The sequence below is a fragment of the Acartia tonsa genome, chromosome 14 (genome assembly GCF_053477335.1).
Source record: "Acartia tonsa isolate MP-2025a chromosome 14, ASM5347733v1, whole genome shotgun sequence".
Classification (NCBI taxonomy): domain Eukaryota; kingdom Metazoa; phylum Arthropoda; class Copepoda; order Calanoida; family Acartiidae; genus Acartia; species Acartia tonsa.
Window position 1 is genome coordinate 41,833,566 of NC_137273.1, and position 13,401 is coordinate 41,846,966.

General features: G+C 30.5%; 2 protein-coding genes across 2 annotated transcripts; both read left to right on the forward strand.

Moving 5' to 3' along the window:
* The first annotated feature begins 219 nt into the window (after positions 1 to 219).
* LOC145305485 (gamma-aminobutyric acid receptor subunit beta-like) lies at positions 220 to 2,205 on the forward strand. The gene is made up of 6 exons (XM_080147104.1): positions 220 to 297; positions 754 to 855; positions 1,178 to 1,286; positions 1,408 to 1,457; positions 1,721 to 1,805; positions 2,183 to 2,205. Exons 1-6 carry the CDS (start codon positions 232 to 234, stop codon positions 2,203 to 2,205), a joined length of 435 nt encoding a protein of 144 aa, XP_080003230.1. The 5' UTR covers positions 220 to 231.
* Positions 2,206 to 3,171: 966 nt separating this feature from the next.
* Positions 3,172 to 6,141, forward strand: LOC145305486 (glycine receptor subunit alpha-4-like). Its single transcript, XM_080147105.1, has 7 exons — positions 3,172 to 3,275; positions 3,655 to 3,696; positions 3,881 to 3,924; positions 4,190 to 4,223; positions 4,563 to 4,664; positions 4,881 to 4,925; positions 6,077 to 6,141. Exons 2-7 carry the CDS (start codon positions 3,663 to 3,665, stop codon positions 6,139 to 6,141), a joined length of 324 nt encoding a protein of 107 aa, XP_080003231.1. The 5' UTR covers positions 3,172 to 3,275; positions 3,655 to 3,662.
* Positions 6,142 to 13,401: the final 7,260 nt, after the last annotated feature.

Sequence of the window (13,401 nt, forward strand, 5' to 3'; positions counted from 1 at the left end):
AATCAAATACTTGCTGTTGGATTTTCAATTCCAATCTCCTTTGGACATCTTAAACCTAACTTCAGATAATCAGGACTACAAACATTATACATTTAAGATTGATAAAACTTTCAGGAATAGAAAGTATGCAGTAATGTGTATTCGCACATTGTTTTCATACAGGCCATACAAGTAAGACAAAAATAATTGAAAAATAATATTGATACAACTTTCAGGAAACTCCTCATTAGTATGAAAATTAAGCAATGCTTGTTGTTTTTGATGATATCAATTATGCTGAATATTCAAGTAACTAAGGTATACAATTTCTTTCGCATTTTACTGAGGTTCCAAGGCACTATTAAACCCAATTGCTACAGACAACCAACCTATTGAATGCAAGAAAAGTAAAGTTTAAAGATCTATTTTTAAGTAATGAGTTATTAATAGATCATCAATGTTTTACATATTTTATTTCCTTCATTAATGGAATAAACTTTGTTCCAAAATGGCTTTCAAACTGTGTGATGTTCACTAGATTAGAACATGCTCTAAGCAATTCTGAAAAATTATATATCGTATTGTATAACAAACAATTTCTTTGAATAATGAAATAAAAATTATAATATTAATTAATGTCTTAGGACCTACTATGAATGTCTGGCTCTATTTTCTTATCTATTAATCAACCCCAGGGGTATACACCATCAGTATTATATATACCACTAATTAAGCTATAGGAATTAAACACATTACAGCAGTATTTATTTTTAGGGAGATGTGAACAAAAATGCTTCCTTAGTTTGTTCAGAACAATTTTGTATTGATACAGCAACTTACAAGAAGAGGAATTTTCCTTATACTCCACCTATTAAGGTTAATCTTCATTCATTGTTTTATGCGATTATTGATTTATAGGTTGATTGATTAAGATATTGGTTGCTAAATAAATTATTTCATTTAATAACTACTGATTGATTGATAGATTGGTTGATTGATTAGTAGATTGATTGATTAAATATTGAATTAATTAGAACAAGGTAATAACAGGAAAGGTAAATATGAGCAAAGAAAAATAAAGAGAAAGAAGGAGAGAGAGAAGGTGAGGGAGAGATAGATAGAGAGAATGAGAGAGTTTAGCAACAGAATCATTATAATCAAATAATCTAATTTTAACCATTACAGTAATTTATTGTAGGTTAATATAGACTTTGACATTCTGCAGCTCATATCAGTGGATGACAAAGATTTTTCAGTCAAAGTTTCTATGTTCTTCAGAGTTAAATGGCAAGAACCAAGATTAATTGGTGAGCTTTTTTACACTCATTTGGGTTGCTGCACTATTGAAAATTATTATTGAACTCAAGATTTTCATAGACAAATAAAGTCTGTTGATAGTTATGTACATGATCGTCCTTGGTATTTTAGGTAAACCCTTGCCTGGACATGAAGAAAAGTGGGTTTCTGTAGATTTAGATGTAATTATTTTAATTAGAATTAATTTTTCATGTTTCAAAAGCATTTTATAGCCAGGGCTCTAATCATTTGACACCAAGTTTTTGTATGATTTTTAGAACAATGATTCATTGAACACAAGAGGTTTTTTCTGTCCTTTATTATCTAAATATTGTAATTTTTTAACAAAATATTTACAAAAGATGAGGTTGGTTTCTGTGCTCAACAAGGCACTTAAAAGGAAAACACCCTCTTTATTAAAATTTGTAATTGCTTCTGTATTTAGTTTATAAAAGAGTTGTGGGTGCCAGATATTTTCATTTTCTCCCTGAAAGAAACAAAAAACCTGGCAGTTCTAACCAGATTTGCAGGTACAATTGTGTGTTTGTATAGTGCTCAAATCAAATAGCCCCACTTTATCTAGGATTTTGAATATTCCCCTGCATGTACGCATTTTCTACATTTATGTTACATTTACAAAAACTATTTCACAAAATCTATAGTCAATTATTTACATCAATACATTCAGTCAATTATGTAAATCTATAAAATCCAGGAAGGGAAGGGACATAAGACTGAATATTATATTGGAAACCAAAGTATGTTGATTAAGACTATAGTTACTTTTTTCATTCTTTATTGTTTTTTAATTACTAGCAGTGTTTACACTTTTCAACCAAATAATATTAATTTACAGAAGACGTTCTTTGTCAATTGTCTTATTTTTTAAGATTCCTATTTGAATTAGTATCTTCAAGATTGAGAATTTGAAAACACACTTTCAGATGAGCTATATATTCAATAGTTCACTGTAATAACTTTGACTTTTTAAAGCATCCCTGTAATGTACAAGTTATTCAAATTAGCAATTTTCGAGAACCTAACATTCAGACAGATCAAAAACCTTACACTTTAAATAAAAGTTTGATTAGTGCATAAAATCAAACATAACCTTTTTTCAGGATTATACTTGGTGAATGGTTCAAATATCATCTACAGTCAAGAAATACAGTTTACATTCTGGTGTCCCATGAGATTTAATAAATTTCCTCTGGATACTCAAGTCTGCCAGTTTAGGGTAAGTTTATCTATCTATCTATCTACAATTTTTACATCTGTTAACCTATCTATTAATTCTGCTTTTCATATATTTAATCTATTTTAGTTAGGAAGCTATGCTAATACAGAAGATAAAATGTTATTTAACACAACATACATTGCTCAAGGAATACTTTCAATAGCAAAATATAAATCTCAAAAACAAATTACTTAAAGATTAAAAAGATAGACAAAAAAGTTTATTACATTATACAATGGTTAATAAAAAGCAGTCAACATTATGTGCTGTTGTGATATTCAAAACTGTAAGGATCTTATTCATTAAGTCTATAATTAATTCTAAAATATTTAAATGCTTAATTATCAAAATGATTTTTATAAGTGAAACTTTTGATCACAAAAAGGAAAGGGAAAAATATTTCCTTTAAATGTTTCAATGAAAGAAAGATTTTGTCAGTTAAAAATGGTTTGGGACTACTTAAAAGTGAAAAAATTTAGTGGTGTATTGATAATTCCAGTTTCCAACCTCCTTTGGGTGCTTAAAATTTTCACTTTCATTATTTTGCTTATTAAATTGAGTGAAGGGCTGATTTAGCAATTAAAATTCTGCTACAATTTCATGATTTATTTTAATTTCTGTTTTAAGTATACAATTATTTCAACAGGTGTTTGGAAAGAAAAGCCAAATACAATCTTGGACTACTCAGTGGATATTGGTCACCTTCCAGACAAAGATAAGAAAGATATTCAACTGGGGGGATGGCAAATCTATGACTTGGCAGGTACAAAATTGGGGAATTGTTTGGTTTTAGTCTACCTATTCTCTATTCTGAGTAACAATTAGAGATAGAGAGGGGACTAGAGACTATGCATCATTCCAAAACTTATAAGTTTGTTATGTAATAGTTAAGGTTAAAATTGTTGAGGGTTGAAGCTTGATCAGTAAAATGATTTGCCCATTGTCCAAAGTATTTATAATCAAATTATAAATTGCAATATCTGACCACTAAAAACAGATAAAGTATCTGAAAATTAATTATGTTGAAAATCACCAAACCTTTTGTGAGTAATTTAATGTAGTTTGGTATTACTATGGCTATTGGAGGAGCATACTTAGAGTTAGGTCAAGACCAACTAAAATCCTGTGCATGTATTTTTCAGGTTTTCAGATGATTTTAAAAAGAAACTCACTGAAATATTTAGGTAGGTATTTATTTTTATTTGTAGATAATCATATTGAAATACAATTTTACACAAAAGAATTCAACAATTAATCTTAATTTAAGAACTTGAAATCTTGAATCCTTTGAAAACCATCCAAATTTACATTCTTGTCCTGGTTAGTTTAAGAGGCTATCTATGATTATTATCTTTATTTTGATTTCAGTAAATAATTATCTTCCCTCTGGTCTGATGGTTCTTGTTTCTTGGGTAATTTTAATAACTCTCTGTTCTGAACAAAAAGTGACTAAGCATTTCTTCCCATTCAATTCATTCTTTTAATTCTTGATTTTTAAACAAATATCCATACACCCCCCGAGATATCCACGCCCATAATACAGCGCACCTTCCCCCCCCCCTCGGGCCCCCCCCTGGCAAAATCCTCCACCCATTATGTATTTTAACTGTAATTTAAATAATGATATTTTTAAATATATTTGTATAAGTAATACTTTAATGAATATTTTTATTTCAGATAAGTTTCTTTATTCCTCCAGAAATAGTGCCAGGTAAAATCAATAATTATAGAGTAACTTTGCTTTTAAAAATGTTAAATGATGAAATTCTTAACTAATGCACATATATAGCATCCCTACATCAAGTTTTATTTTTACAGTCAAAAATAGTATATTTATATATTTTTTCAACATCAAGCAACTCTACTTTACCTTTATATGTTTGTATTTTAGATTAACATGTTTATGTTTATTTTTTTATTTTCTATACAAACTGTTTTAGTCCCAGGCCCCCTTTTTGTTGTTGTTGTTGTTACTAATACCAATTTCATGAATTTACTTGAATCAATAAAGCTTTGAGGCAAAATCATATTTGATATTGTTTTTCCATAGGTCGCATGGGCTTGTTGGTAACAAATTTTTTAGTTCTGGTGAATATTTTCAATTCTGTTTCTGCCTCTAGTCCAAATGTTACAGGTCTATCTGCTATATCAAGTAAGTAACAGCAAAACAATTCTTGTTAAAGGGAAAGTTTTAAGCACTCAAAGGAAATGTAAAAAATGAATCATCAAGGAACTAGGATTCTCAAAATGGCCCAATATTTTTTTTAAGCAAGAATTAGATTAACCAAAACCAAATTGTAGAGTTTAGAATGAAAATTGTGGTTGATTACTTTCTTCTAACACTCTTTAATTAAGTAATTTTTTTCAGCCTGGATAATTGTATGCGTGCTTTTTGTATTTGGTGCATTAGTGGGTAATATCTTTTTTTTCCCGAAAAAAATAGTAGCAAATTTTAATTGTGTATATTTGTTTATGGCCAAAGCATTTCTACTACTCCCCCTTTTAGTGTCACGTGTCATACATAGCAGAAGTAAGTGTCATTTTTAATGTCTCTTGTATGACGCGATGTGGTCCAGACTTATTTACACTAATGTTGCAGGTTCAATTTTTTAAAAATCATTCTTATATTTTAAGCTTATGCAGTGATATTGGTAAAGAAGAAGTTATTAATGGTTCAAGAATTTGAAAGTAATATATCACCTAAAACAGGAAAGGGCATATAGTTATAATTTTTGCACAGACAATCCTTACATAATAGTAACAGGCTGTCAGTTTGTCTTTCTGTGAGTGTCTGTCTGTGTGTACTGAAGGTTTGTAACTATTTTAGGGAAAGGTACTTTCACCTACCAAGAAAAATCGTCATTAGAAAGAATTGAACCATACTTTAAAAACTATAATTGAAAATAGGGATGGGGGGTGAACTGCCCCCATTGGACCTTTAAAGAACCAAATTGTTAAGAATCATATTGTTTCAACGGTTTGTGAGATACTTCTTTACGGACAGACACACTCCCACCCAGACAGAAAGACATCCTGTTATTTGTATGTAATAGAATATTTCATTTCTATACCCCCAACAACAGGGCATTGGCATGGTAATCAGCTGATTTTTATAGACACAGGTAAGACAAGGATGACAATATCCATAAAATCCAACAAACAAACATTAACACTTACGGAGTCTAAAACTTAATAAGCAGAATATGAATTTTGAAGTTTTTAAAGAAATACAAAACTGTTGCAAAATTACATAAATACAGGATTCTGTTTAAAAAAATCAGAAATAATTAGTTTTTGAGAACTTGATTTTAGAGATGCTTCGCTTATAATATTATGCTTGTTGTCCTTGGACTCAAAGTTAAAAAAAAATAAATAGGATAATAATATCAAACAAAAAGTTTTTAAAAGTAAATAAAAATGTGTGATAGTTTTAGTGATATTTTAACTTTATTTATGCTCTTTAAATCTCCTTCTTCTTATCCATGATTTTTTTGTGCTTCACAACATTTACATATGTTGTAATTTTTGTTAAAAACTAATTTATTTTACACATTATTTTGTTAGCTTGTTCCTATGCATTCCCACTTGGCTTCCTTCTGTTCAACATGGTGTATTGGCCAGTCAGGTAATACTCAACCTAACCTAATCCAAAACAAGCATAAAAAATACATATTTTACCACAAAAAAATTCTTGTGCTTTATTCATTTAGGATGTAAACTGCTTTTTTTTTGTTGACGACAAAATTGGCATTTTACCAATTGCTTTAAATGTAGAAAAATATTATTGTATCCAATTATAGACATTCAAATGAAAAATTAGTAAGCATTTAGGGGCAAAGGTAACCGTTAACAAAACAGGCATTTATTATTTTATCATGTGTAGAAAATGACTGTAATACAATGCTTTACATAATTTTCAAGTATGACTGAGAACTAGTTCTAATCCAACGGATATTAATTGGTTTTGAATTTACACAAAAATAGTTTTAGTTTTCTTTTAATTATCTGTTACAAATGACATGTAATTTTTATTGTTTTTCCAGTTTGGCATAATGTAATCCTGAAAGTGATTCTGAATGTGATCCTGAATGTGATCCTGAATGTGATCCTGAATGTAATCCTGAATCTGAATCTGATCCTGAACCTGATCCTGAATCTGATCCTGAATCTGATCCTGAATGTGAACCTGATCTGACCCTGATCTGATCCTGATCTGATCCTGATCTGATCCTGATCTGATCCTGATCTGATCCTGATCTGATCCTGATCTGATCCTGATCTGATCCTGATCTGATCCTGATCTAATCCTGATCTGATCCTGATCTGATCCTGATCTGATCCTGATCTGATCCTGATCTGATCCTGATCTGATCCTGATCTGATCCTGATCTGATCCTGATCTGATCCTGATCTGATCCTGATCTGATCCTGATCTGATCCTGATCTAATCCTGATCTGATCCTGATCTGATCCTGATCTGATCCTGATCTGATCCTGATCTGATCCTGATCTGATCCTGGTCTGATCCTGTTCTGATCCTGATCTGATCCTGATCTGATCCTGATCTGATCCTGATCTGATCCTGATCTGATCCTGATCTGATCCTGATCTGATCCTGATCTGATCCTGATCTGATCCTGATCTGATCCTGATCTGATCCTGATCTGATCCTGATCTGATCCTGATCTGATCCTGATCTGATCCTGATCTGATCCTGATCTGATCCTGATCTGATCCTGATCTGATCCTGATCTGATCCTGATCTGATCCTGATCTGATCCTGATCTGATCCTGATCTGATCCTGATCTGATCCTGATCTGATCCTGATCTGATCCTGATCTGATCCTGATCTGATCCTGATCTGATCTGATCCTGATCTGATCCTGATCTGATCCTGATCTGATCCTGATCTGATCCTGATCTGATCCTGATCTGATCCTGATCTGATCCTGATCTGATCCTGATCTGATCCTGATCTGATCCTGATCTGATCCTGATCTGATCCTGATTTGATCCTGATCTGATCTTGATCTGATCCTGAATCTGATCCTGATTCTGATATTGAAATATGAACCCACAAAAGCACACAATATCTGATAAGAAACAAAGATAAAAACATCTATAAGTAGTTAAGCACCAAAAATCATAGAATAGACAGACAGGCAAAGTGAATTATAGGGTATATTTTCAATTCTCATAATAATGAAAAAAGATAATAAGCAAAAAAATCACAAAACCTTTAAAAAATAATGTTTATGTCTTTTGAAGCATGAATAACAGACTGACAAACCAGTATATAGATGATAGGAATATGTAATAGGAATAGGAGAAAGTGTCATTCTTCAATAGCAGCCCATAGCATTAAATGACTGACAGACAGACAAAGGGAATTATAGAGTAGCCTTGCTACATAAAACAAGGATGATCTTAACAGCAACAAATTATATTTAATTCCATCAATTTCATCAAATGCTATTTTCATTATAACATTTGTTTTCATTAAATTATAATAATTATAATGAATATTATTATCTTGTTATGTGTAAAATGTTGTAAAATGTGATATATTCTAGGAATTTTATGTGTGTATTCTATTCTATATTAGTTTGTCTTAAGATCTCAATAACAACTGGAACAACTATATTTCCTATTGATTGAAATTGTTTTAAAGTACTTAAAGAATAGTAATACTACAATAAATATGTATATTTTTAAAGATAATTCAATTATGAAAATTTAGAAAATTTTGAATGAAAAAATAAATTTATCACTAAACCTTATTTCTTGCTTTTTGCCAAACACACAAAAAAAGTTAAATATGAATTTCTCTCATAAAACAATTTAGTGTTTGTTAAGTTAGGTCAAGTTTTTTTTATTTTTTTTTACTAGACATAATTTATTTACCATGACAATTTGGATCTAGTGCAGTTGATGTTGAATTGTACATTGTGTAATGATTATCTCCAAATTTCTATGAACTTAAAGACAACCAACAGTCAAATGGTGGGACAGTTATCTCCCAGTTAACATAAATGTGCAAAAAAAACTGATTAATTATAATATAATGTGTTTGTTCTTGATTTCATTAGATAAAATACAAAGTCTTGTTCACTGTATTAGCAAAGCTTCTCTTGAAGTTATCTTGATTATTAAGAAATGTCTGACATGGCAGAATATAATTAGGAAGTAAGCTTATAAAACACAGGGAAGGAGAACATACATTTAGATAAAAGATTTTATAGATAGATGTTTTTTGTTTATTACATCAGAGTTTCATAATATGCCCTCATAATCATAGGTAATATCATTCTTGTCTCTTAACCCTTTACAGTCGGGCCCCTAGCCGCACCTTAATCGGTCGGGGGGGGGGGGGGGGCGTTCAACGCCCCCCCTTATTATCTCAGTTCCTATTAGAGCTAGAGGGCTAAATTTTTTTGTGCAAGTCCCCTGTTTGATAATGAATTTCCGACCTTTTATAGATCTAAGTCAATTTTCGCTTCCTTCACCCTTTTATTTAACAACCTTTGTTTTTAGGTCTTTTTTTACTTAAAAATTTCAACCGGCTGTATTTTTCTTATTTTTGAAGCTAGAAGAAATTTTTTTTTCCAGAAAATGTTTATCTTTATGTAAATTTTACATTAGAAATATCAAAATATAAATTTCAGCGGCCGCAGCTGTACTTGGCAGCTGCCAGCCGCCGCAGTCGGCGGTCGGCGGGAAAACGGCGGCGGATCTTCATGAAATTTTAATAAGTTATGTAGACATGTCAGAAAAGCTTAAGTTTAAAATTTGAAGTCTCTAACTCAAAAATTGCGGCCACAGGAGCCTTTTAAAGATTTCTGGAGACCTGGATGATCAGGACCTGCAGGATCATACCTGGAACCTGAAAGTGACTTGAACACCTGTATTTCATATAAGGATGTACTACTAGAGGATTTTTTAGTAATTTGGTATGATAAAATGCTTTGTTTTAGTAAAAAAAAATATTTTTGCTCTTTACCTGGATGACCCTGCCAGGTTTGCTGGCATCCTGTGCCCGCCAGGATGGAGATATTCAAAAAATTTCAACTCTCAGTTATGTGTCATATCCATACTTAAAAAGTCAAGCAGTTTGGGCTCTTTATCTTTCACACACAGCAAATGAGATAGAAAAAACCGGATGGGGTGGCGTTCAACGCCCCCCCCCCCCCCGACCGTTAAGGGTTAATACTAATTCCTTTCTTGATTAAAGAATCCTATTATTGTATTTAAATGGGGCAAAAATGTGAAATACTGTTAATTATTTATTGGGTTTTTATTTTATATACACAATTGAAACAAGTAATTTACAGTTTATCAAAGGATAACATATACATGAAAATAAAATAAATTTCATAGATTATAGTTGTGTAAAAATTTATTACTTGCATACTTGCTTTAAAAATGATTGCTCCAATAATGAGTTTAATGTTTACATAATTTTTACATATGTGTATGTTAAATCGTCCTGCCCTAGAAAAAATTTGTTCAAATTTTGGCCTCTAGCCAAAATATGGTTGATTTATTCAAAAACAATGACCCATGCAAAATATGTTTTCTGTAATGCAAAAATTGCGGCCACACAAGTGCTGCAAAGTTTTTAAAATCTGCAAAATGTCCTCTTTTTATAGCTTGTTTGTGATCTTCCAAAGTTAAAATTGTCAAAATAGCAAACATATATATAACAGGGTTGGGCTAGATACTTTTTAGCCAGATACTGGATATCCATCTAGAAAACCGGATATCCTACATATTATTGAATATCCAGCCGAATCACCGGATATTTGCCTGATATCATGACAGATTCCAGCCCAACCCTATCATAAATGTATGCAATTTTGACAATTTTGATTTTGAAACCTTACTTGCTACACCTTTATATGTTGTAATTGAGACTGCCCCCATTTTTTTGGTAAATTTCAGGTTTATATTAACACACTAGAAATGAAATTTTATAAAGATCTTTAAAATTGAGATAACACAAAAGCTTGAAAAACAGGTCTTTTTGCAGATTTTAAAAACTTTGCATTGCCTCTGTGGTCGCAATTTTTGCATTACAGAAAAATATTTTGCCTGGATTATCTGTTTTTGCATAAATCATTCATATTTTGGCTGGTGGCCAAAATTAATAAAAAAAATTCCAGGGCAGGACGATTTAGTGTATGTAACTAGAGACAAATTGTATAGAAAGCAGAAATAATGTTTGCCTATTTGATATTGGTTATTTGGTTATGATGATCATTTGTGTGCTACCTTTGCAAGACAAAGCAACTTTACTTTACCTCAAGGTAAAAGACTAAATAAAAATATTTACTTTTTATAATATATTTTTATTTTAAAATAAAATATTGGTTAGGTTAAAGGGATGAATTAAAAATCATTATTTATAGGTAAAGCAAAGGTTCTTTTTAATTAGGGTGTATCCAGCATTCCAGTTGTACAACATATTGTCTATCTTTCTGCTAATGTTTGAATAAAACAACTAATTTATTTATAGAAAGCAAAATGAGTTATAGAGCCAAGGTATAACCTTGTTATTATAATTTATGACACACATCTGTCATAACAGAAGCAGTTAACATTCTGAAGCCTGTAATTTAGCAATAATAGAAATACAATATATAGACCAAAATAATAGATATCTCTAATTAGATTTTGATATTGAAAAAATGAAGAAAAAAGTTATACATGTAATAAAAAGTTTTTGTTAGTCTGTAAGGTATATTTTAAATAAAATCATCAATACTAAAGTGGATTTCTATTGATTTGAAAATGAGTTTAAGCTTTGGTTGTAATTAAAAGTATAATATTTTATTTTAGACACAAGGAAAAATCTTTTCCAAATGAATCTTCAGACCTTTGCCCAGATTCTGACAACTCTTAGCATCTGGCCTGGAAAGATAGATGAGAATGGAAAGCTAATGGTAAAATTATTGAATCTCAAAACCTTTATCGTTTTTATCCTTTATGGTATTGGAACTGGCATCTTCATTTGGAGACTTACCATTCCAAAGTTGCTTAATAGTCCTTTTTGGACTGTCAATTCCATGATCACATTCTTGTTGCATCACTTCATAATATATGGAGGGATGGATATTATAGATTTAAAAAATAGTAGTAACCCATGACCAAGTTAATCATAATATCTCATATTTCTAAGACTCACATTCTATTACACCCAGAAGTTATATATTATTAATATATGAGAAAAATGTATCAATCAGAGATTGCTGATATTTTTAAATTCTAAAAAAAAATTGTACATTATCTATATCATATATATTTTAAGAATATTTAACTATAGACAAAGTTCCCTTTAAACACCTCCCCCTTTTTATATCAAGATGTTAATCCCCCCAAGCAAATTTAGGATATAAGTTAAAAACCCCTGCAGGGGGTACAAATTTCTAACACATATTACTTTCTTTTATTTAGTCTGTTAAAAGGATTCAAAATGCAAGGACATATATTTTTTTAACTCTTATTTTTTACATCTTAATTGGAACTGATGATCTATTTAATAGTGAAACAATTGTCATCCATCAATAAAATGTTAAAAAAAATAACCTGGGTTTATATGTAATAGTTTTAAAATATAAATACTTTAACAATTTGAATTTCTTTGCTACAATTTCCATGGTTTAAGGTCTAGAGAGCATATTCATCAATACTGTAGGCTTGAAATATTTTCAAGAGCAAATTTTGACTCAATCTACAAAGCAATTGAAAGTAAATGTAGTGTTTTTTTATGGACTTCTTTGTGCCATTCTAGCAGCAATTGGTAATAGTTGGAATTTGATTCAATTTATACACAATAATGATATAATAGCATGGAGTTCTGTTGTTCTTTTGATGCCACTATTTCTCACACAAATATTTGGCTTTGCTGTAACTCCACTAGTTTGTACTGCTGTACTGAAATCTGAATTAGAAGTGTGTCTCCAAGAAAAGCTGACAAGAAAGGATGTTTGTTGTCTGATGGAGCTTATTGGTAACGCAAGTAAAACCCTTGCTGTTCTGCTATTGCCTCAATTCTCAATACTTCAATGTTTCTCTGTAGTCTGTGTTTATCTATCTATCACTGATTTGCATCAAGCTCAAAATATTTTCTTGTTGGTAAACATGATACTATTTGTTTACAAAGTTTTGACGGATTTAGAGGAATGTTATGATCTTATTTGTGACATAGGCAGGTAAGTAAGATTCATTAATTTGATTTATATTTTTTATTTATTGTCAAGACCTCAACATAAAGATCTTATTATATTCTTGAAAAAAACATGAGGCTCTGTAAAGGAAGTCAAGCAGTTGGTCTTACACAACCCCCTCCCCCAAATCAAAAAGAATATTAAAATTACAAATCAAAATAAAATTCTAAGAGGCAAGTCAAATATTTAAAAATCATATTTTTTTCCCATAAAGTGAATTTATTATCTGAAAGTTATTATAATAAACTTACCAGTTTTCATTTTCTCTTTTGGGTTTAAGGACCAATTCTATAGTCCAAAAATAATAATTATCAAATATACATGTGTATATTTTTAGGAAAACCAAAGAAGAAGCATGTGACTTATATTCAGACAAGGAAAGAAGAAAACTAATGATTGAAGCTGATTCTCTCAAGGTATGTTGTGCAAATAAGTATTTTAATTTTTATTAAATTTCTTATTAATTACCTGTATTTTACATTATATCTAACCTTGTGGTTTGGTGAAGAGGGTTAAAAATCACATAAATATTTTGAAAGCTTGTCAATCAAATCTTGAAATAAAAAGATACTTTTTGTTTTATTAATTTTACACAAAATATTTATTAGGAAACCTATCCTTTTACTGCACTGAATTTCTTCACATTTGAAAGAAGCACAATG

Excerpts from the sequence above, each read along its gene's own strand:
- LOC145305485 (XM_080147104.1), top strand. The coding sequence starts at position 232 with ATGAAAATTAAGCAATGCTTGTTGTTTTTGATGATATCAATTATGCTG. Across the intron at positions 1,287-1,407 it reads GCAAGAACCAAGATTAATTG|GTAAACCCTTGCCTGGACAT; the intron begins GTGAGCTTTTTT and ends TTGGTATTTTAG. Across the intron at positions 1,458-1,720 it reads GGGTTTCTGTAGATTTAGAT|TTTATAAAAGAGTTGTGGGT; the intron begins GTAATTATTTTA and ends TTCTGTATTTAG.
- LOC145305486 (XM_080147105.1), top strand. The coding sequence starts at position 3,663 with ATGATTTTAAAAAGAAACTCACTGAAATATTTAG. Across the intron at positions 3,697-3,880 it reads AAACTCACTGAAATATTTAG|TAAATAATTATCTTCCCTCT; the intron begins GTAGGTATTTAT and ends TTTTGATTTCAG. Across the intron at positions 4,665-4,880 it reads AGGTCTATCTGCTATATCAA|CCTGGATAATTGTATGCGTG; the intron begins GTAAGTAACAGC and ends AATTTTTTTCAG.